This window comes from Dermacentor silvarum, chromosome 4 (assembly GCF_013339745.2).
Source record: "Dermacentor silvarum isolate Dsil-2018 chromosome 4, BIME_Dsil_1.4, whole genome shotgun sequence".
Taxonomy (NCBI): Eukaryota; Metazoa; Arthropoda; class Arachnida; order Ixodida; family Ixodidae; genus Dermacentor; species Dermacentor silvarum.
The window spans coordinates 90,298,206-90,326,064 of NC_051157.2; the positions used below are offsets into that span (position 1 = coordinate 90,298,206).

At 46.6% G+C, this 27,859-nt stretch overlaps 2 protein-coding genes across 3 annotated transcripts in view; both read left to right on the forward strand.

Moving 5' to 3' along the window:
- LOC119450377 (sialin) overlaps positions 1-27,220 on the forward strand; it is a 77,991-nt gene extending 50,771 nt beyond the window's left edge. Inside the window, exons 4-12 of one of the 2 annotated variants that reach the window (XR_007466420.1) lie at positions 2,244-2,477; positions 6,374-6,557; positions 7,768-7,898; positions 10,324-10,473; positions 12,138-12,270; positions 13,128-13,286; positions 17,750-17,835; positions 21,819-26,199; positions 26,365-27,220. Coding sequence is in view for 1 of the 2 variants with exons in the window: in XM_037713812.2 (XP_037569740.1) it covers positions 2,244-2,477; positions 6,374-6,557; positions 7,768-7,898; positions 10,324-10,473; positions 12,138-12,270; positions 13,128-13,286; positions 17,750-17,835; positions 21,819-22,067 (1,326 nt within the window). In the remaining variant the exon portion in view is untranslated. Of the gene's footprint in view, positions 1-2,243; positions 2,478-6,373; positions 6,558-7,767; positions 7,899-10,323; positions 10,474-12,137; positions 12,271-13,127; positions 13,287-17,749; positions 17,836-21,818; positions 26,339-26,364 lie in introns of those variants that run through there. The other variant, XM_037713812.2, reaches the window with a different exon arrangement.
- LOC119450379 (clathrin light chain) lies at positions 14,111-15,925 on the forward strand. Its single transcript, XM_037713813.2, has 2 exons — positions 14,111-14,654; positions 15,369-15,925. Exons 1-2 carry the CDS (start codon positions 14,362-14,364, stop codon positions 15,742-15,744), a joined length of 669 nt encoding a protein of 222 aa, XP_037569741.1. The 5' UTR covers positions 14,111-14,361; the 3' UTR covers positions 15,745-15,925.
- Positions 27,221-27,859: the final 639 nt, after the last annotated feature.

Genomic DNA, 27,859 nt, shown 5'->3' on the forward strand with positions numbered 1-27,859 from the left:
CTTCGAAACATTTCTAAAGCTCGTCTTTTTTGATGACTGGTAGCTCCTTTCTCGTTTTCTTCCTTCCCCTCTTCTACGGCCTGAACTCGCAGTCCTTCATGCTGTTCTTCATTCGAGGAAAAAAAAAAGTCGCACGGAGCGAGTTCAGGTGAGTAAGGGGCGGGGAGCAAGGGAAGTCATGCTATTTGAGCTCTTTATTTAGATGTAGTGAAGCGAATGTGTAACAGTGTGCGATAAAAAAGGCCTGATTTGCGGAAGTCGGGGGACTGGTTCTTCCACCACCACAATGCAGTATTCACGCAGCCATCTCAGTGCGCCAGTTTCTGGCAAAAAAAAAAAAAGCATGACTCCCTTGCCCCACCCCCCTTACTCACCTGACCTCGCTCCGTGCGACTTTTTTATTTTTTATTTTGTTCCTCGAATGAAGAAAATGAAAGGACTGCGAGTTCACGACGTAGAAGAGGTGAAGGAAAAAACGAGAAAGGAGCTATAAGCCATTAAAACAGACGAGTTTTAAAAATGTTTCGAAGAATGGAATGTCCATTTGGAATGTCCAATTGAACGCCGCTGAGTGGTCGTTCGAACTATGAGCTCCTCGCGGGCAAGCGAGCCCATTGAGACGCTAGGACACGTCTTGATTTCGCCTTACCGAGGCGCAGTTAGAACGCAGGCGACAGCTTGCGCAGACAAGGAACGCGCGGATAACACGAGCTTCCTGAGGAAGAGGATGACGTGGCGTCGCGGCGATGCCCTCTCACCTCACGCAACACCTGGTGCGCTACTGCGACAGCAGGTCTACCCTTTCGCCCGCTCTTCTCCGTCCAGGCGCTGCTCATGCCGTGGCGTCGCCGCCAATGGGAACTCAGTCGAGGCGCGCTCGTGATGCGGCGTTGAAGCCAATGGGAATTTAGATGCCGTTTCGCTGCATACAGATTCCGGACGCCGGCTTTTTCGCTCAATGAGCCATTTGATGCTTTCGCAAGAAAAGAAGGTACCTAGTCCGTAGAGAGAGACGGTGTCGTTTGCCTTTTCTGATCTTCGCGTACCCGCCACGGTGGCTGAGCTGCTGTGGCGTTCTAAAATTATAATAAATTATGGGGATTTTACGTGCCAGAACCACGATCTGATTTATGAGGCACGCCGTAGTGGGGGACTCCGGAAATTTGGACCACCTGGGGTTCTTTAACATGCTCCTAAATCTAAGTACACGGGTGTTTTCACATTTCGCCCCCATAGAAATGCGACCTCGTGCTTAGCAGCTCAACACCGTTCTGCTGCTGAGCACGAGGTCAGCGGGTTGGATATCCAGCCACGGTGGCTGCCACTCCTCTCTACTATGTTTTGCTAGATGCCGCTTCGCCGCTCGCCGAGTCGGGCGCAGGTGAAGCCAACGGCAGTGCGGTCTCTTGCAGCGGAAGCAGGTTGTATGCTGCTATAGTGCGTATGGTCAGATAATGTTGTGGCCATAAAAATTATTCTTCGCGGTTTTTCGTGTTGTAGGGGGTGTGGTCTCCACATGTCTGGTAAGAGCTTTTACGATAATCTGAACCTGTATGTGACAGCTTTTATCTTTTTCACATTTTATCAATCACCAGCGTCTCCGGAGCGATCTACTCACGTTAGCGACGCTGTCGGCGCTGCGATGGAAAGTAGTGGTCGTTTTCCCAAAAGGCTTCTCCCGGCTGCTCCGGTGGTCCACGGCATAACTGGCAGGTATTTTAGGGAAAGAACGGAAGAAATGCCGAACTCCCTTGGACACAAGGTGCCGCTGCAAGGCCGCGAAGCGCCAACTTCCGGGACAAGGCTGGTTTCATTCGAGGGCGCCCGATACGCTATCCAGCTCCCTATAGTAGAGATCAGTGGGGCTGCATTTATAAGGGGACGAAATGCGAAAATGCTCGTGTATACTTAGTTAACCTTATGTGGTTAAAACAAATTCGGAGCCCATCACTATGGCGCCTCTCCTAGTCCTAATGTTGCTTTGAAACGTTCAACGAATCAACCAAATCAACAAAATAAATAAATAAATAAATAAATAAATAAATAAATAAATAAATAAATAAATAAATAAATAAATAAATAAATAAATAAATCAGTCAATCAATGAATCAGTCAATCTTCGTGTCCGTGGCTTTAATTCTGGCAGTGTACTTTTTGTGTGATATAAATTTAGCAACCTGGCCATCTTGCACTGTTACTAAGCTTCCCCGTCCACACACTCGTTCTCCCCTACCCCTTGGCAGGACGGCCCGTTCGTGTGGGACCCGGTGACGCAGGGCGTCATCCTGGGCGCCTTCTACTACGGCTACATCGTGACGCCCATCCCCGGCGGACGGCTGGCCGAGAGGTGCGGAGCCAAGTGGCTCTTCGGCTTGGGCACGCTGTTCACCGGGCTGCTATCCCTCCTCATCCCGGTGGCGGCCCACGCCGGCGTCTCCTACCTGATCGCCGTCAGGGTTCTACAGGGAATCGGAGAGGTGCGTGCGTCCCTGGCAGAGCCAAGGCCATATTTTTCTTCATTCAGTGAAACCCGCAGCGGCTAATAGGCATTATTGCGGAGAGTGTAACCCCGAGTAAGAGATACCAACAGCGTTGCGGCTCGTAAATTCCACCGGCAACAAATTTTATTCCTTAATCACCCTCGGAAAAAAATGTAATAAGATCTGTCCTTCGGAGGTACTCCTGAATTTTGAAAGTGTATTATCTTCGGGCACATATGTAATGAGGCGGTTATAAGCACAACGAGGCTCGAAATTCCTTTCGGTTATTATAAATTTGGTACAAAAGCTTTGAGCGAAAATTTTTTACCAAGTTCGCAAAGAGAAGCCCAGCTTTTTCTGCATATTTGTTTTGCTAACGTACCTGCTGTAACACCCCAGCATTAGATTGTCTTCGCTCCAATGCTTTAATGCGCTCGGAAAGGACGGGTCCCACACAGGACAGACGTATTCGAGCAGTGGCCTAATGTGGGCTTTGTAAGCAGCCTCCCTAAAATGCCTCACCACATGCTTCGTAGTTTTCTGAAGGAACGTAAGTGAAGCATCGGCTCACAAAATGATCTATCCTCACAAAAAAAAATGTGGTTGATCCCTCTTATATAGGAATCGGTATAGAACACGAAAGTGAAACGTGTCTTCACAGAAGTAGTGTAATGTTTATTGCACATTGATATATAATGTCTATTGGTGTTTTGTGGCTAAAGCGCCCTTAGGCGTTGATGCACCCACGCTGACGCCTGGTGGCACGTCTCCTCCATCACGACTACCAACGTCGATGACCATGAGCAACCGTCGTGCATATGGAAGCTGCACTACGCTGCACACGCTAGCACAACGCGAAAGACGAAGCACGTAACTGACACACTAATACAACGCGCAAGACAAAGCACGTAACTGAATCGTCACCGAGTCAAATCAGCGCGTACAGCTGCGTCGTAATTGCAGCCTCCGCGATCAACTTCAGAAACATTTTCAGAGCTAATTGCGGAGGCCACGCTCCGCTGTGCTGAGTACGGTGAACGCCACCTAGGGGTTGGTAGTGCTTCTTGATGCCAGCGTCCCTTCGAATGCTGGCATCGAGGCGTCGTAGTGCTGAGACCACCGAAGCGTTCACTGTCGGTGCGCGTTAGTGTCATAATGCAGTACTTCTCTTTTCTGCTCGTAGGCGGCGGCACCGCCCCGAGCAAGAGCGCGGGTACACGGAGGAGTGTTAGATATATAAGGTGCGTCTGTGTAGCTCTCTGCAAATGCGTTTGTGGCGCAATGGGTTAAACGCTCGGCGATCTATCGTCGCGGACCGAGAGGTCGTGGGTTCGATTTCCAAATTTTGCATGTTTGTGGAACTTTTTCTTCTGGTTTCTTTCTTTGTATTATGTTCTATGACGTATTTCCGTGACGGAAATACGTCAGTGAAGTCTTGGTGGACCCCGGCATAAAACACTTTCGTGTTAATAACACGCCAAGGTACGTGCGTAAATGTCTATTCCAGCCAAATAATTATTCGAAAAATTTTAACGCAATTAGCATTCTTAGACTACTTCCCTAACTTTGGCGTGCTGCTGCTACCTGCTGTCTAGACCCTGAAACGTCACTCTCACTCGCGAAACAACAGCGCATGCGCAAGGTCACGCAATACAATATAAAACAGCTTCACGTTATCCCCGCTATGACATCAATCACGACTATATATAAAACGGGTCACGTAGCTTCGCTTGCAGTTAGGGACATGTCGCCTAAGAGGGCCTTACGAGCTGCCGACTTAAGAGGGCGGACTCGTGATATGTACGATTGATAACGAACGCGAACCAATAGAAGTCTCAGAATCAACACTACCGATTGTAAATAACGGTGTTTTCAGTAATATGGTGTACCACTACATTGCATGAATGCTAGTCGCATTCGTCCGTTTCCGTTTAGCCCCAAAATTCTTTCTAAAAAAAAGGTACAAAAATGACACGATATCTTTCTTCCGCGAAATTTTCAGATAGTCCTATTTAAAAGGCCAATTCTACAGATATTACTCATGTGCATTGTTAAACTCGAATATTAGCCTGAAACATGAAACAAATAATTTTAAGTGTACATATATTTGCTCTGCGAAACTTACCATAACACATGGAAATAACTCGAGAATAATCAAATTGCGCGCTCAGAGTCTCATGTCCTAGACTCCAGAAAAAGCTATGTTGTTAAGATATCGCTCTGTGTACGCCGTTTTTTGTTTGCCTTCTCTTTGAGCTTTAGTAACGTGGACAGTGCTATACCCATGCAGCTATGACATGCCAAACAGCCCCAGAGAAGTTTTTGTTTACTATATTTTAAGTAAACTAGTCAAAAAGCGAGGATTTTCTAGACATCGATTTAAACTCTAATAACCATTAGCTCACTAGATGCTAATGACGTAAATATAAGGTGTCAATTGCATAATAACTCAATCTAATTGTGCTCGCTGTGGTGAACTGGCTAGCGCGACTCGTTTCTGATGGGAAAAAATATTTTAAAAAATACATAAATGAGGATTCGTTGTTGGTGATGATGGTACAGAAATGTTGCATGAGTACAGCTGTGGCCTTGGCGTTAGGTGTAGATGAACTTCATGAAAGCTGTGCTTTGTATGCTTCTTTGGAAACGTCTTTATTGTGCTTTAATTTTGTTTAAATAAGTACTTCCGCTCAGAGTGATATTGATGAAGCATCTTCAATGCATACTAGACCATGAGGACTTAGGTTTTGTGTCCTTAAATCAGCGTAGAAAGAAAGCGGAATAACGACATTTCTCCTTTCTTCTACCGTTTGACGGGGAGGTGACAGTGAATCAGCTTGCCTGCATGATCCGCCGGGAAAGTTGGCTTCTCCGCACGCTTATATTTACTAAGGAGGAGCATCTATCGCGACCGGGGCAAATGAAGGTGGAAAAGAAGAAAGCAACATAAAGTAGATAACGTAAAACGCAGCCTCTAAATTCACATTATAAGAAGAATTCTATGTGCGTGAACATTAAGGTTCGATATTACAGCTCTTGAAATGCTTTTACATCGAAATGGCCCAGTAAAGGCAATACAGGCTACTCATAATATGCCTATCGGTACGCGCCACCAACCGCGGCCCCCGGTAAATTTCTTTTATGAAATAATAATATTATCTATACGATATTATTAATACAATAGCAATAGCGATTTTTGGGAAAATCGCTATAGCAGTGTGAAATCTCTAAACATGATGAAGGGTGCCGAAAGCACACTCAAAGGGGAATGTCTGAGTCCCGTAGACGAGACAAAAAAAAAAAAGAATGCTACAGGAGCTGTAATACGACTATCATATAAAGTCTAAAAGTGTTGAAGTATTTCGTGCTTTAAAAAATGTTCGGAAACATTTCTGCAGCATCGGCGTGTGCCCGCGCCATCAGCAGCGTGGCACGATTGTGCATATCTATCCTCTAATCTATCCTCATCGTCCCTCATCCCCTCCCCCCCCCCTCCCCCCCCTCCTCTTTGTAACTGGGGCTGACTTTTCTGCCTTTCTTTGAATAAAATGTCTTGTATATCTGTCTCTGTCTCGTCGTGACCTCTGTTCAAGTTCCCACGCGTTGGTTTGCGCGAAACCATAACTGGCAGGTATGTAATATAATGCGTAGGGTAGATAACCAGTGGCTCATTAGAGTAACAGAATAGGTGCCAAGAGAAGGGAAGCGCAGTCGAGGATGGCAGAAAACTAGGTGGGGTGATGAAGTTAGGAAATTTGCAGGCGCAAGTTGGAAAGAGCCAGTGCAAGACACGGATAATTTGGAGATCGCAGGGAGAGGCCTTTGTCCTGCAGAGGACATAAATATAACCTGATGATGATGATGATGATGATGATGATGATGATACCTGACAGGGCGTGACGTATCCGGCCATCGAGGCACAAGTGGCGCACTGGATCCCTGTCAATCAGCGGGCCACCGCCGTCTCTCTCATTCACACGGGTGGCTTCTTCGGCGTCGCCATGGGAATGTACATCTCCGGGCTGCTGGCTGGCTCGGACTTCCTCGGAGGCTGGCCGTCCGTGTTCTACGTGTTCGGTGAGCGAGCATTGCGACTCCCGCATTCCCATTACCCCCCCTCCTCCGATTGTAGCCGGTTAATGCTGTCGTATGCTCTTGCAGTGTAGTTTGTGGAAAAAGAGGGACAGCGTTCCTTTCTAAGTACAAAAGGAGGCGAAGAGCAGCATACACGAACTGAAAATGGCGGGTCCCGAATTTTGTGTTTCGGTTGGCAGTCACAGATTAGGTGCGCCACAGATCAGAATGCACATCGAGCGTCTTGGCTATATCAATTCATGCTGGAGATGAGACTATACTAGACCTGAATGTTGACCTACGGGAAGTATAACAAGTTCGCCAGCTTCACTGGGAAAGCATCGAGTAGTCTTTGTTCTCAAACAAAATCCACAACGTTCCACTAATGAGTGGAGAACTTTAACAGTAGTTAGCGAGATACGCGTCTGGGTTTCTCTGACCCTCGGACAACTACGGGCTGAGACTTCCTTGCTTGTTTGAATATACTGAAACCGGTATTTATTCTTTGCGTGTCGGCGTCATCGTAACGTACAGCACTGTAACACTCATTGGAGAAATTTTACAATGTGGTTGAGAGATGCGTAAAGTAATTTGATACTCAAGCAGTAGCGACGATAACGTTAGTGTGTCACATCATGCGCTCATTTTATTAGCTTCCATAACGGGATCTAGTTAACAGGTAAGATTTCTAAAACGGAAAGGGTGGGGGGAGGTGGCAGGGCTGTCTTAGAGAACAACTTTATTTACAGATAACTGCCAGCTGCCCGTATGACCGGATGTTTTCACTGTTATGTTCTGTTCGAAATGGATTGCTGTGGAGAGATCGAAAATGGACCTCGTTATACATCTGTTTTTTGTTCTAAAAAAGAGGCTCGTTTCTTTCACCCTACTGAAGCTAATATTTACGCATAAAGATGTACACCTATCGACACCACTAAGAGAGTTTGCAAAATTTTCTACACTGATTTTGGTACAGATATTTTTCGAAACATAATTGGCAGACAGGAGACAAATATTTACCATGTCGGTTTAACTATCGCTCGCAGGGCGGACAAAAAAAAAACTTGTTTTGTATAAATGTAAATAATACCCGTTGTAGCATGGAGATAAAACTTGTGTAATTGAAATAAGTACGTACCATCAATTTGTGCTTGCCTACGTGTGATTTCGCCTGATTTATACTGAACAGGCGTCATTTCCTTGCCGAACGCAGGCTTATGGACGTGCGTGTGGTTTCTGTTTTGGATTTTGTTCACGTCCAACCGTCCAGCCGACCACCGGTGGGCCAGTGCCCGGGAGGTACACATGATCGAGGCGGACCTCGGCGAACAGAAGCCCACGCTTGTGAGTCACCTGCTCTGTTTTGTGCAGCCGCATGCTGCAGAGAGATATATAACATTTATTAGTCCCATAGGAACAAGGGTGGTTCCTTGGAAGACATGTCGTCAGCGGTGGCGACCACGGGGTGACGGGTGACACGTGGTAATTAGTGGTTAATTAAAAATATATAAATGAGCTCTAGCACATTTAATTCCAGGGGGCTCATCGTAATTGGGAAATTGATGCAAATGCCGCACAAGTCATATCGACTTTAGGATCTGGAAAAAATGCGCTTACCCGCGGAACTGTGGCGCGACAGATTTCGGCTATCATAGCTCGCGAAAACGAAACTGGGAGGCTGCAGCGAGCGTAAAACCGCGCCCCTCGACGTAACGTTATGCTTACGTCAGCTAGAATCGGGCAGCCAGCGCGCTGCGGCTCCTCGCTGTCGCAGCACAACACTTTGCAATGAGGTGCGCGCTGTTTAAATCCGGGACATCAGGAAGCTGCTACATAATGCTAACGCATTTCTCTCGCGTTTACTCCTAAATCGCAACTGCAATTTTCTGGCCTTGAAACTGCATTCCGGGAAATAAATCCTTACTCATTCGTATGTTGGCTTAAACCATGCCACGCGAAAATAACTTTGGAGCCTTTCGGAGATGCCAGGGACCAGTGCGGTCACGTGGAAATACCACGTGATCGCACTAATCCTATCACGCATGGGCAATGGCGGGAGAGCGCGAAGATGTGGAGGATGGCCGCGAGATAAAAGAATGACTTTACTTTGAATTTTTTTATGGACCTCATTTGTTCGCTGGCAGCTCCGAAAGTATTTTGTTTCTGAAGCTGGAAATGGCGGGGCACTCCCACAAGGTGTGTTTATTCAGCGGATAGGCTCCGCAGTGTCTACACGTTCAGAAGTCTGGGTCCCTGTTAATGTAATATATATACTGCGGCCCGCTACGTGCTGACGCGCGTTCCGAAGGACCTTAATAAAGTTTTGCCATACGATACCATACCATACCATACCATACCATATCATATCATATAATATCATATCACATCATACCATACCATACCATACTGTCATGTCACTAATGTGCGTGTTTGTGCTTTCGAGAAAGCGCGCCCTTCCGACTCGTATTGGGGTATTTGCGCAAAGTTTTGGCACGTGACTTTAAAGAAATACCATGGAGCGGCCTTCACACCGTATGTCGTGCATTGTGTGGCAAAATAAAATGCACGATAATTATATATAAGGTCAGGCATCGACGTGATTGCACGCATACTTTTTTATGTCTAGTTGCTCTTTGTGAATGTACGGGCTTGTCATGTCGTGGGATCATTAATTGGTTCACTCAGATTCACTCAGGCTCGAAGTCACCCCGAGTGTGATTCTAAATCAAGACTCATTTTATTTATTTTAAAATAAAAAATACAGGTAATAAATATACAACGAAGCGTCCTAAAAATCAAAGATTGCACTGGGACTCTCAACAGAAATTACAAGAAAGAAAGGACTAATACACTATAAGCAGCTATAGCAAGTATTATGAGGATAACCAAAACCAGCCACGGCGGCCGCATTTCGATGGGGGCGAAATGCGAAAACACCCGTGTACTTAGATTTAGGTGCACGTTAAAGAACCCCAGGTGGTCCAAATTTCCGGAGTCCCCCACTACGGCGTGCCTCATAATCAGATCGTGGTTTTGGCACGTAAAACCCCATAATTTAATTAATTTTATTTTAACCAAAACCAAATAAGGACAATTTGAGTAAGTGTTCCAAGTTAGTCTGAGGGAGTCGAGGTAAGAGTAACTTTAGTCTGAATCGGAAGTGAGTCGAGGAGAGTTGAAGCAGACCTGTGGCTTAAATTACTAGGAAATTTCAATTGTTTTTGGGTTCACGAGACTTAATCCGAGACAAAGTCCCATTAATCCAAGTCAATCAGGCCCTTGTCTCATCGAGCGCGGTCGAGCTTATGGTTCCGTGAATCTGATTGAATCGGTTATTCCACACATCTGAGTGATCCCGAGTCACTATGAATCCATGAGCCTCACTGAGCCTGCTTGCGCGTCATTTTGATGAGCTACAGTGAGTTCGGCTGTGTTTTATTTCCGTTAGTCTGAGTCTTTGTGAGCCCTTAGCTAAAGATAGATTCTCTGAGCATGTCTATGTGAGTTCTGTTTAGTTCGTCGACCTATGGGCCGCGTGATATCTAAGCAGGCTATGTTAAGAAAACGGTCTTGCTCGATGAGTGTTATTGCCCAGCGCGATCACAAGCAAGCATCACTAAATTCCTTTCTCGCGTGCATTCGAGGATCACATCAGCGATGAAAGTCGTGTATCTTAAGCATACAGGTTCCTTAAGACCCTGAATTAAGCACGTTATGAGTAACCGTTGTACCCTGTCTGTGTTGAATGCGCTTCTTCCTTTGCATGCAGGCTCGGAAGACGCCGTGGAGGAAGATGTTCACCTCGACAGCCGTGCTGGGCGTGGTGATGGCGCACTTCGGCACCCACTGGCTGCAGTACGTGCTCGTAAGCGAGCTGCCCACATACCTGGGAACTGTGCTACACTACGAGATCGACGACGTGAGTAATGTGATGCGCAAGGTCACAAAGCCGCCTTAACTGTGGTTTCCTCTTTGTCACAAGTTTGAATAGACTAAAAGGAACAGACCGACATTTTGAAATCAGCACATTTATGGTCACTGCAAGCAGTAATAATAATAATAATAATAATAATAATAATAATAATAATAATAATAATAATAATAATAATAATAATAATAATAATAATAATAATAATAATAATAATAATAATAATAATAATACGCTACGTTTCCGGTCAACAACAGCCTAAAGCCTGATTCCCTGGCCAACCCTCATACACACAGTTCAGGCCGCGGGTCATTTTGTGTAGCTGTTATTGGGAATCTTGTTTCAATTTTGTTAATTTCCGGCGATTTACTAGTTTTTCTGTGCTGTTCAATAATATATGCTTCACGCACCGTTTCAGGCATTCTAAAACACATCTGATTTCGCGCAAAACCCACATGCTACCGATAAATTCGATTCTACTTTTTCCTAGATTGGGAATGCGTTACTAATACACCGCACGCGAATCAATTCGTTGGATCTTAAATGCCTCAAGCAAGTCACTTGACACTGCGTGCCTACTTTTTTTCGTGAAGTTTATTTTCGGGAAACCAGGATGTGCTGTGCGCATGCGCACTCGTCGGTAAGCGTCGGTGGGGCGTCTTATTCCTGACAGAGAGATTGTGATGTTGTGCTTTATTATAGCTACATATCGTCCCGTTTGCTCGGTATACCTCGTGCCAGAATCTACCGAGAAGCGGGAGCCACTTCTAGAAGAACGCGCATATGCTACTGATTCAACTTTCTCAGCGTACATTGTTTATTGTCTCAAACCTGCAACAAACCTCTTGCGCGAGAAAGGAAAATTGCATTGAGCTCACTAACGATAAAACTAGCTGCGCCACGTCATTTACGGGACGTGGAGCCCACACCGGAAGTCCGTTTCGAAAGCATTGTGTCACTGTGTTGCGACTACGTATTTATTGCCTCAACAGCCGTAGTCTCTTCTGTCGCCTTACTGCGTCAACGTTCCTCTGCAGTTCAAGCTGAAATAGCTGCAGGATCCCCGACAAGCACCGGTTACCTCCTATAAATCAGGGCTTTCAAAGGCGCAAAACAAGCGAGCGATTACAATATTCCTTCAGCATCTCCTGTAAAAGTGTTAACCCGGTTAATCGCTTAATGACTTTCTGTTGGACTGCACTGCTTTGTTATAGTTTGTCATTGCCTTGGTAAAACTTGTGATCTACAAGCACATTTAGTTGAGTTTATTACCGTTTTTATTAGTCCTTTAAAATTCCGCTGTTGCTCCGGAGTATCTGTATACAGCTGCAGGTTTAATGACCAAGCCGTTGAAGCAGAAGCTCTGCAGGATTATGACCCTTAGCTGAAAAAAAAAGAAACAACGAAAAAAAAGAGAAATAAGCTTGTGCTTACAGAGGAATAATCGACTAGATGATCAACGGGACGTGGCTTAGCCTTAAGAATAACCAGCTCGTCAAAGCTGCAGGGTCGATGTATTGCAGCGACGCTAGCCAAGCAAGAAAATGAGATCGAGCTGTCCACTGAAGTAGAATTGGTTGGCTGCGTGAAACATAAGGTGACGATTGCTGATGCGTGTATCTAAGGCGTTCGCACGTTACGCTCGTGTCACGCAGAACGGCCTGTACTCTGCGCTTCCTTACATCGGCGCCATCGTGTCCGGAGCTATGTCGGGCATCATTGCCGACTACCTGCGTAGCCGAGCCCTGATGTCTCCGACGCACATCCGGAAACTCTTCAATGGACTCGGTGGGTGCCTGTTCATGTTCTATCGCTGCTTATGTTCTGTCACGTGCAGTATCTTGGCTATAACGAACGTCCCGCCTATAGTATAGCAATACATATGTATAGCTCTGTGGAAGGTCGGCAGGTTCACAATGCACTGGGTTGCCCTCGTATGAACAATGTTGGCGCTCAAAGCCTCACGACCTGTTTTCCGGTTAGTCTACACATATAAGACTGGCTCGCACCTTTCGTGGCATGCACTTGCGCATTAACGGGATGCAGTGGGGCCTGGCGTTTTCTTGGTAATTAAATAAACGACATTATATTAAATCGAACAAGCAAAAAGAAATCCTTATGGCGCCTTCTATACAAGAAATGCCACCTAGCCAAAATGCATACAATGAATTATTGTTCACTTCGTTTGGAAACATATATACACTTGAAAGAGAGGAAAGGAACCGCAAGAACGTGCTGATAAACACTCTGAGGAATCGAGCGAGTTTGACTCACCACGCGAGTATACCGAGCGAAAATTGTTAGCTTTTGCTGGACACCGACGCCTAAACTGAAGCGTGTCCTAGCGATCGTGTTCGCCGATGATGGTGTCGCGCTTCGAAGCCTAACGGGATTAGTCCCGCGGAGCGCACCTACTAGTGTGCGTCGTTGTCCCCCAGCCGAAAAGAATGAAGCAAGTCATCGGAACACTCGCGCCATCTCTCGTCGTAGCTGCGTAACTACAACACCGATTCCACGGTGACCGATCCTTGTGCCGCGAAAGCCATGTGGGGAAAGCGAACGTTAGGAGACCCGAGGGAGTTGGGCGTCCCCGCAATACTTTCGAAACGCCGTCTGAACGCATTGCGTACTGTTGGCACTTGCAGCGCACTTGGTTCCTTCGGTGATGCTGATGATCGTGCCCACGGTGGGTGGCTGCAACGGTCCACTCAGCCTGGTGCTCTTCGTGTTGGCCGGAACCGTGCGCGGAGTCAGCGAAGCGGGCTACATGGCCATTCCTGTCGACATGGCGCCAGACTACGCAGGTGAGAAAACTTTCTGCTAAAGAGGTACTATGGAGCAGTATTAAACGTCGTTCGGGAGATGCTGACTTTAATGAGCCCATCACCACAAACATCACCTGCAGTAACCGATGATGCTTGTATGATAGAATCTTCACAAAAACGGCACTTGCACGCACGCGTACAAGCACCTCTCCTCCCCCCCCCCCCCCCCATGCACACACACGCACACGCACACGCACACGCACACACACATGCACGCCACAACGGTGCAGTCACATCAAACATGTGCCAAGTGCTCCGGAGTATTACACACAGAACACACAGATGAGTACGTCCTCCGAATTTGCGCTTGTGCAACAGCACAATGGTCACTCTCCCCTTCTCTGACTTTAGGCGCTCGCGCTTTGCCCTTTCTCTCCGGCAAGACACCCGGCCACTGGCACTCAACCATGCAAAACGGTAGCCAAAGAAAGCTGTTCGCTTTAAAAGGGGGTAGTGGTAAATAGGTAGTAGAGGCAATACTTAATTTATCTCATGTTTATGGCTGAGCCGCGCTCCCTCAAGGGCTGCAGAAGCTGGCGCCAGCCTTTCCCTTCATAACGAACCACTACTTTCCTCATTTAGTCCAAGACGCTTTTGCTTACGCGGATGCATGCATTCTTACGCGGATGCATGTTCGACAGAGGCTCGACGCAAGTGGCATTTTTCGCCCGAAAGCACATCAGCATTATGGAATACTGGAAGATCGACCACGGTGCGTGATGTTTTGATTGCGACAAAGCGCCCTTATTAAAAGCAAATGCCGTCGCCTTGAATACGAGAAAGAGAAAGCGCGTGCACGTGGCTTAGAAACGCCGTCGTCGTCGCCTCGCGCACTGGGTGCGTGCACGCCGCGAGGGGCCGCTGCAAACGCTCAGCGCTGTGCCCGGCGCGTTGCGCATTGGTTCACCGCAGCGTTCCCGAGGCTTCGTAGCGTCGTTTGACAGCCGAACATCGCTTCCAGCAACTACTGAGGCGACTCAAAGGCCTCCCCGTTTTTGTCTGCACCACACTGTTCTGACCCAACCGTCAAGACCACCAGCAGCCCTAGATCGCGATGGATGAGTTCACGCCGTTCGAGACTCACCTCGACTCGCAGCAGTCGTCGCTGCCGTCTCAGCAGCAGCAGAAGCTCGGCAGCTCCATGGACGACCTGTTCAATGGACCGAACCTGATCTGTGGTGGCGGCGGCACATCGTTGGAGGGAGACATAAACCTGCTGGAAGGATCGGCCAGCCAGTTTCCCGCTGATCTGCCCCCGGGCAGTTTCTCTGTGGACGACATCACGAGCCCCGACGCACCTTCGAGGCCGCCAGCTGTGCCCAAGGATGAGCCGGAGACCATACGCAAGTAAGAGGGATATTTTTACCTCTTTAATTGTTTAAAACATTCTCTCACCCAAACGTTGTCACGCAGACTAGACAATCAGTCTGTAGTCCGCTAAGAAGATGTTCAGCTCTAACAACAAGGCGCGAACTAAACGCGCTCTCAATCCACACAGCAGTAGACAGCGTAGACTTGCGTTAGGATTCCGTGATGACGTGAGTTGTCATTGAATCGAGCCTTAATACCTTAAAGGTGTCGCTCTCACTACGTCGCTTGATACGCCTTGGGGGAAGAACGAGCAGAGTGTGGAGAACATTGAAGAGAATGAGCTCCCTGGTTCACTGTTAGCAAAACTTACCGTAGAACGCTTACTGCACTAACAGTATTTCTCTACACTCCGCTCCTGTTAAGAGCCAAAACCGATGCTATTTTAATGTCTCAAACGCGTGACACGGTTTTCGCCGCCAAGACTAACAAGTTGCGCATGCTTAATGTCATGCTCTTAAGTCGAACTACACGTGCCGGTTTATTTTTTTCCATTTACAAGATATCTATACCCTGCTGCACAAAACCTGCTTTATGCTCAGAATGATTTATGCTCAGAAGCAGAACGCATGTGACCGCCGAGTCAACGCGGTGGTTCGTGCGCACACTCAAGTCATGGCCTCCTGGGTCTTCAGCGCGCAGAAAGGGTCGGACGAAATGCTACTGTGCTCACCGTGCCGGTTTCCTTCGCAGGTGGCGCGAGGAGATGCAACGGCACCTGAAGGAGAAGGACGCCCAGGAAGAAATCAAGAAGGAAGAGTTGCGCCTGAACGCGCAGCGCGAGCTCTCGGACTGGTACGCGCGCTACAACGAGTCCGTGACCAAGTGCCGCACCGCCAACCGGTCCGCGATACTGACTGACTGGCTGCCTGGCGCTGGAACCAGGGACGGTGGGCCCATGCCAGACAGGGTGCCCGAGTGGGAGAACATCGCGCGCCTCTGTGACTTCAACGCCAAGGCGTCGCGCAATGCGAAGGATGTGTCGCGCATGCGCGCCATCATCCTGCAGCTCAAGCAGAGCCCGCCACCAGGCGCTCTGGGCGTCATCTCGCCGGTCATCTCGATGTGATGGGCGGCGAAACGCCGGCTTCTGTAGCGAAGCATGCTGCTGGTCTCCACTCGTGAGCATGCTGCGGCTATTGGAGCAGCGTGGCTTCCGCGTTCCTGCCACCACAGCAGACGAGAGCACTGCGATCGGCTGGTTCATTGTTTTGTCCACGCTTGGAAAAAATAAAGATGGGTTTGAAAGTCTGTGAAGGCAGTAGTAGCCTGGGGGCTGCTGGCTACTGTTGTCTTTACATGGTGCGCTAATGAACGAAATTCCCCACTGGCCCTGGCAACCTGGTCACGTGGAAGCCAGCCGAAAGGTCGTTATCGACGTATCCTATACTTGCAATTCTTTGCTGTTGATAATCAGAAGCCTGCATTCTCTACCAACGATATCACTGTGTTCACTGCCGCTCCTCTGGATTCAAGTTCTTGGCATTGCACATCGGCGCACGGTGCTCCTATCATATGTCTGGAACTACGTTTTTGCATGAAGATGTAGTTCCAGATTTGGAAACTACGGCTACCTGTGCTGACAGCTGCAAATGAGCGTGCTTATGGTTGACAGCTTTTTGGGAAGACCAGCAAACGTAAATTGGACTACAAAGCTGCCTAAAGCTTAGCGCTAACGTAAAATTCGCCAGCACCGGAAAGTCTTGCGCGATGACACTGCTAGCACACGTCAACAAAAGTCGCAACAATGCACATGTACAACCGTCACCAGTCGATGTCTCGCGCTTTATGGCGGCCCGGCCGCTTTCGCCGGACGCATGCGTTTAGTCACCATTTCTTCAAAAACAATGACCTGAAAACTGGAATACCGAGTACGGATAGCAAACCATGGGGTTAGAGGAGTCCTAAGAGGTCGGCTTCTTTCGTGATCTCTACAAGGCCCGGTAAATTTTCCCTCCAGGAGCACGCGGGGAAAGACCCCTCATTGTTGCTCTTAAGTGGGGGGCTCCAAAGTACTTGCACCACGTGTCTTCGATCGGCGTGCGTCTCCAGACCAGATGCTCAATTAAGACTGTCCGTTGAGTCTTGGAGTTAAAAGCACCAAGAGGGCTGCGCTTTATTTCTGACTAATATCATTTTGCTTGACCGCGTTGATGCGTGTGAGTGCATGACTCTTTTGAGCTTTGTGCGCGCAGGTTGATCAAGTCTGTTTTTTTTCCAAACTGTGGCGCAATGCTAACAGAACGGTGTGCCCAGCCCCTCGATGGTGGTGATGCAGATGCGATGCGTTAAGCCCCAACCCCATGTGAGCGATCTTGTGCGAGAAAGCGACGGCTTCTAGCGACGAAACGGGCCGTCGTGCGAACGGATCGCTTGTTCTTGTCGCTCGTTCTTGTCGTTCTGGAAATCTAGAATTCGTAGCTCGTCGGCCGGAACTGCCATGAGCGGCTAGCCAATAGCGCAAAGCCGGAACAGGATGTACATCACCAACAGACTACCGGTTGACGCACGGAACGAGTAAACGACTGAATTTTTATACGCGCAATGATATAAAAACCTACTGCGAGACCTTCAGAAATATTTTATGCTGCTCTGTACAGCAAAACAAGTCAACGTACATTATTACGTACGCGAGTTTCGGTATGTATTTGCTGCGCTCATGCCGGCAACACCGGGGACACGTCGCTCAATGCCGTCACTCGCGTGGGGTTTGACCTGTAGGCGACGAGCGGACGCGACAGCGATCTTCGTCGCGTCGCTTGTCGCCGTCACGCGCAATATCGCTTGGATGGGGTTTATACTTTACTTTCGCGCATATGTGAAACAAAGATTTGGCTGTGGTTATACAGGATAAGAGCGTGGCGCTGACGCCGCTACGCCCATGCTGCTTCATATATAGAAAAGCGTATCGAAAATGGAAGGGATCGTCTACGACACAATATCCCTAGCGACGTGATTTATTAGCAGTACAATTGTGGCTGCCTTACAAAATATTCTCTCATTCTCATACCACTTTTAACGACATTAACGCCTTTGATTTCTTCATGTGATTTTTTTTCTTCTCATTCACTTAGGTACCATTCTGGGTATCTGCGTCAGCATCGGCAACACAACCGGCATCCTGGTGCCATACATCACAGGTGTTCTGACAGAGACAATGGTACTTCGTTCATTTGTTTTTTCACGCAACGCGCACACAAGCTGTTAACGCACCTTCACGTCCTTATGGCGTCTTAAAGTCATGTTATGTGAGCTGTGCACGAGACAATAAACGGAGTGGTGCCACTAAGGACACGCGCCGTCAAAACCTGGAACTTATACTAGACAGTGTGGACTGTACAACTTGCACGTGCAGAGGTCTGTGCCCCGTAACGTGTTAAAGGTATACGACGAAGGACATGCGTGTTATGTATAAGGTGACTAGACGTCGTGATTTAGGTGGCACATGTCCCACTTCTACTAGCGTGGTCCCGCGGTTTACGTGTGGGATGGTCTTTTGACTCCGCTTTGGGCTTTCCGGGCCCCGACTTGTCCCGAAATGTCCGCTCTGTGGAGCAGAATCGGCTGTTTGCGTTCACCTTAAAAAAGACTTCCTCCGGAAGTGTGACACTAAAGCTAAACGCTTCCAGCGCCTGCGATCTTATAACGGTTCGTAAAGCGGACCGCTATAAGACGGCACTCCTCTTAGAAAGCACGACCACTTACGGCTGGTCAGTTTTCTCGATCCAGGTACAATGAACTTCTCGATGCGTTGGCTTACGAGCTGGAGATGCTAAGGCGCACTGACCATGCCATCTTCATGTCGTCTTGGTTGTGACGCATGCGGTGTTAGAAGCGCGTGGAATAATGCCGAACCGCAAAACGCAAGTACAAAGTTACTGACTAGCTTGGAAAAAAGTTTTCCTTCCCATAAACAAAACTTGGAATAAATGCTCAGTCTCGTTTCTATCTCCGACGCCCCCTCCCCGCCTTGCTTTGGCGTTCGAGAAATCTAAAGAAAATTACATTGTGGTGGTTTACGTGCCAAACCACGCTGTGATTATGAGGCACACCGTAGTGGGGCACTCCGTTTTGACCATCTAGGGTTCTTTAACGGGCACACAATGCACGATACAAGGGCGTTTTTACATTTCGCCCCCATCGAAATGGGGCCGTGGCTTTCGCGATTTGGTCCCGCGACCTCATGATTAGCAGCGCATTGCCAAAATCACTAAGCAACCACGGTGGGTTGTGCGAAAAATTGTGTCACATTGGCGTTACATGAAATATTACTTCTCAAAGCTGACAGGCCTTGCCGCACAAGTAACATACGCAGACTGGAGAAAACACATCTGTATGCATTTTGTGTCTGTGTACGAAAATCGCTGCGCGTCTACACACTTAAGAGAGGTTACGTGTTGTGATGTTACTGCAAATCAGAAAAACGTTTCCATGTCTAGCGAGCAGGTGTAACAGGTGTAAGTTATACACCCACCCACTTCTGGCTATGCCATTTTGGCGTAAGGAAAATGCAGAAGCAAAGTACAATCGCAATTGAATTCGCAGCATTCTCAGTGCCACACCTTGATGCTTTTGTCAAGCGCAGCCGCTCAGACGCAGACAAAATACCCAAAGAGCTGTCTGCGCCCTGCCTAATAAGCACTGGGGGCCCGCTTGCCCAAAGCAAGCCTGAAACCGAAACCACACGAACGGATTTTTGGAGTATTTTGGGTGAGGCGTCGATCTTGTGCGGCGCAATGATCGTACTGTAATCCTTCAGCCAAAACCCTTTCTCTTGTGCTGCCGATTAACGGTTGTGACATGGCGTAAAGTGTACGCGCAGACGCTAGAAGCCGCACTCCGAAAGTATGTCAGATGTAGTATGTTCCATGCGGCTGGTATACTTTAGAATTTGCGCGCGCCAATCCAAGTGTCAATATATTTTAAAGGGGTAGCGTTAAGGGCAAGGTAAATATCCTTGGTTAAGGGCCCCGTGTCGCAGAAAAACCGGCGCCGGCGTAAGCATCGGCGTAAGCATCGACGTAAGCATCGACGTCCGGGGCATCCGTGGCGGAGAAATTCATCCCGAACAACCCATCCCACACAGGCCCTCCGCATGGCGCAAGGGGTTAGTGAACAAAAATGACCTTCTCAAAGTAAAATCCGTCAGAAAAATTGTAAAGTACGACTTAACTACAACCTGCAGACATGATAGCACCGGATTGTAATTTGAATATACAGGGCACTTAGATTTGTTTATTCAAAGTATGCCAGAACAGAGAGCGTTACTGCACTTCCGTATGCAAGCCGGTATCGCAACTCTGGCTAGCCGGCGTAAGCTAGCCTCCCTAAAGCTCATTTACCTTCTTTCGCACATATAGGTAAATACAATAAGGACGAATACTTGAAATCCCCGAACCGTCACTCGAGTAGAAATAACCACGAGAAATGTATACGCCCCTTCCTCCCACGCTGTAATACGTTTAAGTATTCATTCTTTCCTTTAGCTATCGAAATGTGGAATGACTTGCCGAATCAGGTTGTCAATGCTGAATCAGTTGACACATTTTTATCACGTGCAGAATCTTATTTTTCACTTACTGCATTAAGACGATAGTGTTCGGTGCGCAAGGGAAGCGAAAATAATGCATCGCGCATGTATTGACACATTCTGGTGAAACGATTTTTCCCTGTCCTTCTTTGTGTGTCTTTTCTTCATATTACCGCTCTCACACACTGCATAACCTTTTACTGCCGCATTCTTATTTTTTATCCTACACATGTTTTCAAATACTGGTGTACTCACTGAAATATTCAAATGTATAGTCCACTTATTATTTTGTTGTTGTCGTCCATGCTTACAATATGCAATTTACAAATTGGAGCCGTGGAGTTCGCAAAGCGGATCCACTTGGAACGAATTCTCGGGATGACACCAGTTTCGAGATATTAATTCCCGAACATTGCGGAGAAATGCATTGGCGTTCCAGTTAGTTTCTTAACAAAACGTCGCTTTATGCATTGAAGCACAAAATTAACTGGAACGCCAATGCATTTCTCCGCAAAGTTCGGGAATTAATATCGCGAAGCTGGTGTCATCCTTAGAATTATTTCCAAGTGGATTCGCCTTGAGAACTCCATGGCTACAATTTGTAAATTGCAATATGGGCCATCAGGTAATTAGTTAAAAACTTAATTAGTGACGTTTTGGTAATTAGTCACTTATACATTTCAATTATTTGTGCAAATTATGTCCGCCTCTTCGAGTAGACCAGCTCATTAACTAGAATTTGGCTATCTGCCACAGGCAACCTTAAATAAATTTTGAAAGTGTTCGCTGAAACACCATGTATTATGCCTTTTTTATTTTTTGTTCCCCATTAACATGGAACCCTGTGTACCTTGTATGCCCTCTCCTGTATAGGCCTGAATAGGCCTACAGTATTGATTAAATAAATAAATAAAGATAAGCAGCCAGGGATCTTGAATGCTATCGTGTTTCACTCTTAAAGGCGAAGCTTAAGCGTCCTCCAATTCTGATGGCGCGCGCATCGGCTCAAACAAGCAACGTTCACGCAATTTTGGACACGCGCGCGCCTCGGGGCAACAGCAAACAATTAATGAAATAATAAAAAAAAAAGGTCCTAGGACCTTCACATTTTGATATAAGACCGCTTATATTGCCCTGGAAAAATGTCTTCCGACCAATGCATTTGTGTTTAAAAGTGAAGCCGACTTTAAGGAGATTGGTGTAAGCTTGGTCGGCGCCTGAGGAGGCGCTGGCTTGATCTTTGTGAGCTGGCTTTCCCATGTTGTGCGTTGCAGTGAAGCCTACTCATAAAGAAAAATGCGATGTGAACGGGGCCCGATAACGCTATATAAAGGCGAAGCTTAAGCGTACTCCAAATTTTTCAAGTGAGCTCTCGCTGTCTTCTGTTGACTCAGATGGGTTTTTGGGCCAGTCAAATAGCCTGCGAGCAAGTTTTACCCAGAACCTCAGCATGGAATTTCTTTGAACTTTGGGGGAATACAAATAATAAATAATGAATTTATTTATTTATTTATTTATTTATTTATTTATTTATTTATTATTATTTATTTATTTATTTATTTATTTAATCAATCAATCAATCAATCAATCGCTGTTTGCCGCTTCTATCGCAGAACACTCTGGAGCAGTGGAGCTACTCCTTCTATCTGGCTGGTGTCGTGGGCCTGGTGACGGGGCTCTTCTTCCAGCTGTTCGCCTCAGCCGAAGTGCAGAGTTGGGGGCTCGTCGAAACGACACCGGACAAGGCGCCGCCGTGCGCCAACGAAAAGACGGCATTGAAAACCTCCAAGCAAGCAACGCCGAGCATTAACGGTGCGACCGCACCTGCAACCGATGGCAAGGAAGCGAGGACCGAGCTCTGATACGAAACCAATGCCTATCCTTGCTCGCTCAGCATCATATCTTCCAAAGAAAGCAGTAGACTTGGGCGAGTTTCGCGCTGCACTGCTCTTTTCGATGCGTATGCCAAAGCAAGTTTAAAAGCCATTCGCCAACACGTCGTCGCATCATGTCCGTTCGCTAAAGGCGACCGGGAACAACGTTGTTTCGAATGAAACGGTGAACGAGTAATCCCTGAAAATTTCGTTCGCTTGAAAGCGCGGAAGACCTTCGCGCGTTTCGAGAACGAAATCCCAGTTCCTTTATTACAAAGGCATCCAACGTAACCCGCTACCTGCTCCGTGATAAGAGTGGATTCCTATTTGCGTTTAGTATTTGTGCTATAGCTGTGACCTGCTTGTGCTGTGATGCGAGACTGATGTGAAAGTTTGATGGATGCGCCATCGTGCAAGACTGGCAAAGGCAGTGCGTTTCTTCCTTGCCTACGCAACAGCCCGATCAAGCCAAAATCATCTTGACGGCCACCGTTTTTACGTGAACTGCTGCGTATCACGCGGTGCTCTTACGACGAAATGTACGCCATCAACTACGTCATTTTCTGCATTTGTTTGCTGATGTGTGCTTGTTATCCCTTCTACTGGGCAGCTCAGTATAAACGTAAATGTGCTACATGTGTAGGAATGCGTGTATTACAAAACTGCATCTGTTGCTCGTAGCATCCTGGCAGGTTGCAAAGTGCGTGCCAACGTGAAGACATCAAGGCCTGTGTCCTCGTCGCCTCGAAGTTTCGATACGTCCGTAAGCTTTTCTTCGACTGCAGTTGATGTCTGTGCGTGATCGATGCGTGCATGGATTTTGGGGATCTGCTACAGATGTAGTGGCCTTCATGCCATATCGAACAAGAACGGCGCCTTTGTCACATGCCTAATTAGGGTTCCGAAAAAAACGGCGCCGGAAAAAATGGCCAGGGAAGAAATGGCCCCTGATACTATGTCCCCGAAAAAAAACGTCCCCGAAAAAATGTCCCCCGAAAAAATGTCCCCTGATAAAATGTCCCCTGATAAAATGTCCCCGGATAAAATGTCCCCGGATAAAATGTCCCCGGATAAAATTTCCCCAGGTGAAATGGCGCCGTAAAAAAGTTCCGGCCCCACGTGTAAACTAGGAAAAAATGGCCTCAAATACCTTATGGCGGCTGTATAAACTGCTGTAATCTAACGTCGCCTAAAAGTAATATAGTCCAGCGTATCGTTATAGAAAAGTGATTGCCACGAGAAAGATATTTTCCTATGGAACACTAGAAGCAAGCTCGGAATTGCAGATTACAGAGAGCAAGCGTACAAAGGTACAGATAAACCGAGTGAACGACGTTGTAACTTTCCACTTAACGTCTCCGCCTTATCCTCTACGACGTGGGACGTCCACTGCACACTGTAGATAGCGGCCACATTAAATTCCGGGACAGAAAGAAAAACAAAAGAAAACGAAGAAAAGATTTTCAGCGTTCTGTTGGACAAACAATGCAGCTTTAAGTAGCCTGTATGAAAGGACAAATATGTTCGCGCAACATTTCGTGAATCACCGGATAGCTAACGCTCCTAACGAAAACCGTTAGCTATCATACTCGGCAGTACTTCTATTAATGACAATGCCACCCGGGAAAGTTCATCAGATCTTATCCGGCCGCGCTTGTAGTTTTCTCTCATGTCATCGCCCATTCAGATTTCCTCAGTTACAAAAAAAAAAAAAAAAAAAAATACCATCTTGGGTTCTAGATGCAGAAACCACGATCTGGTTATGAGGCACGCCGTAGTGGGGGACTCGGGAATAATGTTGACCACCTAGGAACTTTTAGCGCGCACCTAAATCTAAGCACACGAGAGTTCTTACTGTTCGACCTCATCAGAATGCAACCGCCGCTGCTGGGAATCAAACCAGCGACTTTTAGCTCTGCAACGCGCGTCCTGACCACTAACTACCACGGCGGGTCTTTCGTTTATTATGCCACCGCCGACTACAATTTTTCGGGGCACTAGTTCGACCAACAAGCACTGTACGTTAGCAAAAATTCGCAAATAATTTGCCTCTCATATTCAAACGGGTTACTCGAGAAGTCATTTTTTTTTTACGTGGGGCCGAAATTTCCTACAAATTGTTTTCACCTGGACTATTTCCCACAGGGACATTTTTTTCCGGGGATATCTTTCCGGGGACAATACTTCCGGGGGACAATATCTCCGGGAAAGTTTTTTTTCCTGCACCCATCTAATTGTGTTATCTCAAAGCGTGCACTGGAAGTCATGAATGTGACACTTTTCAGATACGCACTATTCACGCAGTCTTGATAACATCTACTTGCAAGGAGCTTTGGATGCCCCTGATTCTATAGCCTGTGAGCCCCACCTTTCTTTTTTCTGTGAAACTTAATATACTAATATAACCCTTACAAGTATTTAATAGCTGGCCATAAATGTTCTTTTTTTCTTTTTTATATGGAAATTTGCGAGAAAGTTGAATTCCCGCGAAGCCTGCGTAGATATATACTATATGGCATTAAATTTAAAGCTTGTTTGTATTAGTTTTTGCGCCATACAAAGCGATTCACCAAATTTGGAGCGCGACGTATTGGCAAAGCATAAATTAAGACGTCGTGGAAACCGTGTACCGTAAACATTTGTTGCCAACAGTGCATTGATTATTTGCCTGCCCTGCACAGGACACCCCAGGTTGTGACCAGACCTGACTTCCTGTCATGCAGTGGGGATGTTGTCCCTTTTATATTAACATGTAAAAATATTCTGTTTTTATTTAATCTTTTGCCCTAATAACCTGGAATTGCCTGCCAGGCGTTTGGCTAGGCTAACACGTGCAGCTTCGAGACGTTAAGCCTCATATTTTAATTAAACACATTGTCAGAGCTACGAAGCTCTAGAAAGAGAAGCGACAACCGCATGGAGCGTATTTTCGGCGTATTTGCGGGCGTGGCTCTTGTGCGCCTTTTTCGTTTGGTTTCGATCGGCACATAAAACCCCAGAAAGGAGAAGAAATCGGGACGTGCTATACGTAATTTGGCGCACCGTCGACTTCATACGTTGTAGTCATATTACATGAAACAATTGTTACAGAAGACATCGCAGATTTGAACGTGCTAACCACCGAACGATGAGCGCACATGGACACAGTTTTCCCAGCGCACTGCCTGCATTCGATGCCAAAGCATAGTACATCACATACTGCAAGTTCAAGGCATACAAAGAATACGTGCTCTTATGTTAACATCAGCTCCACACGTTAGGTTCCAGTATGTAAAGAGCATAGTATTTGGCCTTGCGGATCAAAGGTTATTCACTGCGAAACGCGCGGAGGGATACATTTCTGTGACCGTGGTACTCGCACAGCATCCGCAGCGTTGTATGCTTTGTATGAAACTGAGTATATCATTGATCTGTATCGCGCATTTCTGTCGTACTTGCGTGCGTATATCCATATTTTAAGATATGCGATTTATTGCTACGACGAATATCACTGTGTTTGTATGTTGCTTTATTCATTAGTCCCTCTCGTCTCTCTTTGTTTTCTTCTTCGGTATGTGTGTGCGACAGCGTAACTAAATCTATTGTGCTTGCGGACAGCAAGGCTCTGGAGAGCCATAGATTAATTTTGTGTGTGTATGTGAAAGTGCCGTGTCGATCCGTGTCAACATGACTTAGAGCAGCTTGCGACTATTGTCTTTTGACCATCACAGTGTTTTTAAGGATTGAAAACAAATAAACCTACATCTAACGCGCTACTCATAGTTCGATGTTTCGAAATTCAGGAAACAGAGAGGTCTAATAACTTAGCGGTAATAGAGCGAAATTCACGCACACTGTTTGAAAACAATATGGCAGGCATCGGCTGTAGATATAACTACTTTCTAATCTATCGAGTGAAAATAAAAGCTTTTTTTTTTGAAAAGATATTCGCAGAGAGGCTTTCATTGCAGGAAATGCAATGTTCACCCGCTTTTAAAAAAAATGTTCTCTGTTTCTAACAATAGACGTTCATTCTTCCTACTCCTCCTTCAACTGAAAATTATTCCGTAATTTGCTCTGTCATATCAGCTATCTTTTTTTTCATTTTTTTAGCTGAACTACTAAATTAAGCTTATTTTATGTTTGAATGACACGAGGAGGAGGAGGAAGAGGAGGAAAGAAAAAGGCAGAAGGCAGGGATGTTAACCACAATAACGTCCGGTTGGCTACCCTACACCGGGGAAATGGGAAAGGGGAACGCAAAGATCAGAGGGAGAGAGAGGAGGGACTGAAAGAAGGAAATTAGCGGTGAGTGGCCCGAGGAAGTGAGAGAAAAAAAAATCGGCTTTATTGGCTGTTTGACGAGCTCGCACCCGCTGTTCATAAATGCTGTGCGTACAGGCAGTGGAAACAGAATGCAGATGGGTTGTATTAACGCCTCTATCACACTTCACAGTAAGAGTAAACAATACACGCGGAATAGCTGGAAAGCTGCAGCATGTTCAACACCGGACCTAATAGATTACCATCTTTAACACGTGCAGATTTGCATACGCATGATACGCAAGATTTGCATACGCATGACAAAAAGAGTATCAATATCTAGAAAATATAGCCCAATTACAGTTTTAATTCTATAACTCAAGAAAACGCAAAGTACATAATAAAATACTATAAAAATACAATGTTAAGTCATATTGCATGCAATGGCTAGATCTTTCTAATTGACTTGTACGAACGCTCGTCTTGGTGAAGACTGTTTAAAAGTCTTGGAATTGTGTTTGATAACATTAGTGTCCCATAATTTGTTCTATATAAAGGCACCGTCTATTTTTCAATGTGTCTGTTATCGTATGAAAGCAGTTAAACAATTACATTGAACATCTTGTGAAAAAAACAACAACTTTTATTCAGCCTTTTTTAGCAGCATTTTGCATAAGCATAGTAGGAACAATGTGCACCTGTACCTGAATCTTATTTGAAGCTGAGAGATCAATTAATTTTCGAGTGTTAAATACACACCACGTCGTTTGCCCTGCTTGGGCACAGTTCCGGCCTTATATTTACGAAACCTGTCATTCGTTGACAGTAAATGCAAATCAATCTGTGTCTCTGCTCCTGCGGATATGCAACGACTGCACAGTATACGTTGAACCAAGTCGTATTTTAACACGAAAGTGTTTTATGCCGGGGTCCACCAAGTCTTCACTGACGTATTTCCGTCACGGAAATACGTCATAGAACATAATACAAAGAAAGAAACCAGAAGAAAAAGTTCCACAAACATGCAAAATTTGGAAATCGAACCCACGACCTCTCGGTCCGCGACGATAGATCGCCGAGCGTTTAACCCATTGCGCCACAAACGCATTTGCAGAGAGCTACACAGACGCGCCTTATATATCTAACACTCCTCCGTGTACCCGCGCTCTTGCTCGGGGCGGTGCCGCCGCCTACGAGCAGAAAAGAGAAGTACTGCATTATAACACTAACGCGCACCGACAGTGAACGCTTCGGTGGTCTCAGCACTACGACGCCTCGATGCCAGCATTCGAAGGGACGCTGGCATCAAGAAGCACTACCAACGCCACCTAGGTGGCGTTCACCGTACTCAGCACAGCGGAGCGTGGCCTCCGCAATTAGCTCTGAAAATGTTTCTGAAGTTGATCGCGGAGGCTGCAATTACGACGCGCTGTACGCGCTGATTTGACTCGGTGACGATTCAGTTACGTGCTTTGTCTTGCGCGTTGTATTAGTGTGTCAGTTACGTGCTTCGTCTTTCGCGTTGTGCTAGCGTGTGC